We start from the raw sequence: 3,304 nt of genomic DNA on the forward strand, positions 1-3,304 counted from the left end.
CAAACCAATAGAAACAATTGATTCTTTTGATCCATTAGAAAAGCCATCATCACCTACTAAAACACATTCATTTTTAAGAGTATTCCATTCATATAAATCTTCACATGAGTTACAGAAACTTTCATTTTGGCAACTCATACAATGAGGTAAACAAGGATTACATTTATTACCATTTACATAATAACCAACTTGACATAAGTCACAAGTAATTTCATTACAGCTAAGACAATGATCAGCACATTTATGACATGACCCTTCACTCTTATAATACCCATCAGTACATTCCTCGCACTTGCCATTCCTACAATAAGAACACATAGGAAATACTTCCTGACATTCTTTACATACTCCATTTTCAAGAACATATTCTGGATCACATTGATTGCAAACAACACCATCACAATACAAACAATGACTATGAAGAATTGAACACTCACAACAGTCATGCTCATTGCAATGATAAGTACTTCCAACACACCCACAATTATTTGAGATTGAAGCATTTCCTCTACAACTTCCTTCACATACAGCATAATTCTCCGTACAAGTATCACAATCACCTCTACAAGGTTGGCACTTGTCAAGAATAAAATTGTAACCAGTTGATGGTGAACAAACACACTCATTCCTCTCATTCATCTTAAACCCATTTGCTTCATTACATTTTAAACATTTTGTATCATCACAATTTCCATCTAAACAATGACTATAAACTGAAGAACATTTTACGCACTTTCCTGAGATTTCAGTATAAGGGGAAGCACACCCACATGAAGCACCATTGTCTTTTGGTTCGTATTTATTTTCACACGTAGTACAACTATTTGATGGACATTCTAAACAATGAGGGATATCAGGACATGCTAAATTATTAATATAATTATAATTTTTTCATTAAATTGTTATATAAAGAACAAACCACTCACACACAGCTTTGTTTTTTCATCTAATACATATGGATTTTTACAAGAAGTACATTCACCATTGGTCTCATTACAAGAACTACATTGAGGGTTATTGTTAGTACACTTTTGACAAATACCTTTTGCAGAATCATAATATCTGTTATTATTGCAAACACACACCCCATCAACAACTTTAGAATAACTAGGACATCTGCATTTTTCATCTCCTCTTTCAGGGATTATACAAGAGCTATTAATAAGTATACAGTCACTAACACAATCACTACAGACATAATTTCCATCTGAGTCTTTTGAACAAGAAGAACAAGTTGAAAGGATCTCAGGACATGTTTCTGCATTTATTACCACCAACAAAAAAAATAATATAATGAATTGACTCATTGTGATGGTATAAGGAATTAAATAAAGTAAATATCTTCAAGTTTTTACAATAAAGGAAAACGTCCAGTAGAATATTCTTTTAATATTCATTAAAATTTTAGGTTTTGCAACACTTAAAAGATTACATAGAATAATTGGAAAAGTACTTTAATTGATTTATAAGGATATAAAATGATTTTAATTTAGGAATAAACAGTATTTATTTAAATAAGTTAAAATTTGAAGAAGTTTTTAGAATGAAAAGATTTATATCACACAAATCTTAATACCTGAAGCGTTTTTGACAAAAATTCAAGATTGATAAAAATCTTTTTTTCCAAGACGTTCTATAAAAGAAATTTAGTTGAAAATAAAGAAAGGAAGTTAACAAATGAATTACTAATTAGGTTTTAATATTTTATTTTATATATAGATAAAAATAGATAATCCAGAAAAGAAAATTTTTGGGGTTTTTTGATTTATTAAAAAAGACTACATTTAAATAATATAAATTAATTTCTTTTTTTTTTGACTTTCTTAATTTTGTCAATCTTTAAGATTCAAAATCCCGAGTGATGTTTATGTATTTTGTCGTATTTTATAAATACCTTTAAATGGCATAACCTTTACATTCTATGTAAATAAACATCACCCAAGTAACAATGAGGTTAGTATTTGTTCTGTGCAATAAAAAATTCTACCTAACATAAAAAAAGAGATGTGAGACAATCAAAAGAAAAAAGTTATTGAAAAGGTTAGTGTTGAGAAATAATGAAAATCAGAATGAAAAATTGTAATAACAAAATATTATTGAAAATAAGATTAAATAAAATGTTGTTACATCTTATTTTTTATTGCCTTAACCCAACATAAAGAATTGTAAAAAAATTGATGAGACTTAACATTATATTAGTATCATAAGAGTTACTAAAAAACATCTCATTTAAAAAAGATACCACACATTTTATTACTACTGAGAAATACATATTCTAGTAATATCAATAGTTTTAATATCTATGGTATTGTTCCTTTAACATATAATTATATTAAATTTTTAATACTCTATTGTTTTATTGATTTTATTGAATATTAACATTAACTGTTACATTGGTATGAATAATTTATTCACTACTATTTTTGAATTTTATTACTAATTTCATTGAAATGTGAATAACTTTTGGGGTATATCATATTATTTTAGTTGTTGGCAATGTTACTTATTTCTAAAGATGTTATTTTTTATTTTCATTAATTATTTAATTATATTTGTTATGAGTATATCTTAGTTCATTATTTCTATATTTTCAAATAACAGTGCTTGTTGTTGAACCATTTATTATAATGGATCATTTAATAATATATTGGATATTATGAAATGAATATAAACAAGTTATTATTTTAGAGATAATAGAGACATTTCTAATGATTCAACAATCACATGATAATACACAAATAGCATCATCATTATTATTGATGAAATATGAAAATATGATATTAAAAAATAGGCAAATAAAAAAAGAGACAATAAATATTTCAATTAGTAATAACAAAGAAATACTAAAAATTTTAAATGTATTTCATTTATAATAATTTCATTCTCTTATGAATAAACTATCTTTATTCAAATACATTCATTGTGTTTATTATTTAAACCAATAATTATATTTATTTAGATGAATGTTTGTTTATATTGTTTGATTTGATATTTATTAATGTTAACATTTCTTATTAAGTCTAAATGAAACAAAAAATACAATTAAATCGTTGTATATTTCAATTAATTCTAATTGAAAACAATCAACTTGTTTATTATTCCATTAATAACATTATTACAATTCTATTTAATTTATAATATTTCTTTACTTTTATTTATTTTTATACTTTACAATGAATTTTGTAACATAATACAACTAATAAATAATACTTATTGATGATATTATCATTATTTATTATTATTGATGAAACTATTATTCATTTATAGTTTAAGTATAGAATGGTATTGAATAAATTTATTATAA

At 24.5% G+C, this 3,304-nt stretch overlaps 2 protein-coding genes across 2 annotated transcripts; both read right to left on the minus strand.

Annotated features, from left to right (window-relative positions):
• Positions 1–5: 5 nt before the first annotated feature.
• ENU1_168950 (CXXC-rich protein) lies at positions 6–639 on the minus strand (the record flags this gene model as incomplete). The annotated part of the gene is made up of 1 exon (XM_008861081.1): positions 6–639. A coding segment is annotated over one exon (634 nt), but the record flags the coding sequence as incomplete, so codon positions are not given.
• A 263-nt stretch (positions 640–902) lies between these two features.
• On the minus strand, positions 903–1,307 carry ENU1_168960 (CXXC-rich protein; the record flags this gene model as incomplete). The annotated part of the gene is made up of 1 exon (XM_008861082.1): positions 903–1,307. One exon carries the CDS (start codon positions 1,305–1,307, stop codon positions 903–905), a length of 405 nt encoding a protein of 134 aa, XP_008859304.1.
• Between the last annotated feature and the right edge of the window lie 1,997 nt (positions 1,308–3,304).

The sequence above is a fragment of the Entamoeba nuttalli genome (genome assembly GCF_000257125.1).
Source record: "Entamoeba nuttalli P19 unplaced genomic scaffold asmbl_7339, whole genome shotgun sequence".
NCBI classification, from domain to species: domain Eukaryota; phylum Evosea; order Mastigamoebida; family Endamoebidae; genus Entamoeba; species Entamoeba nuttalli.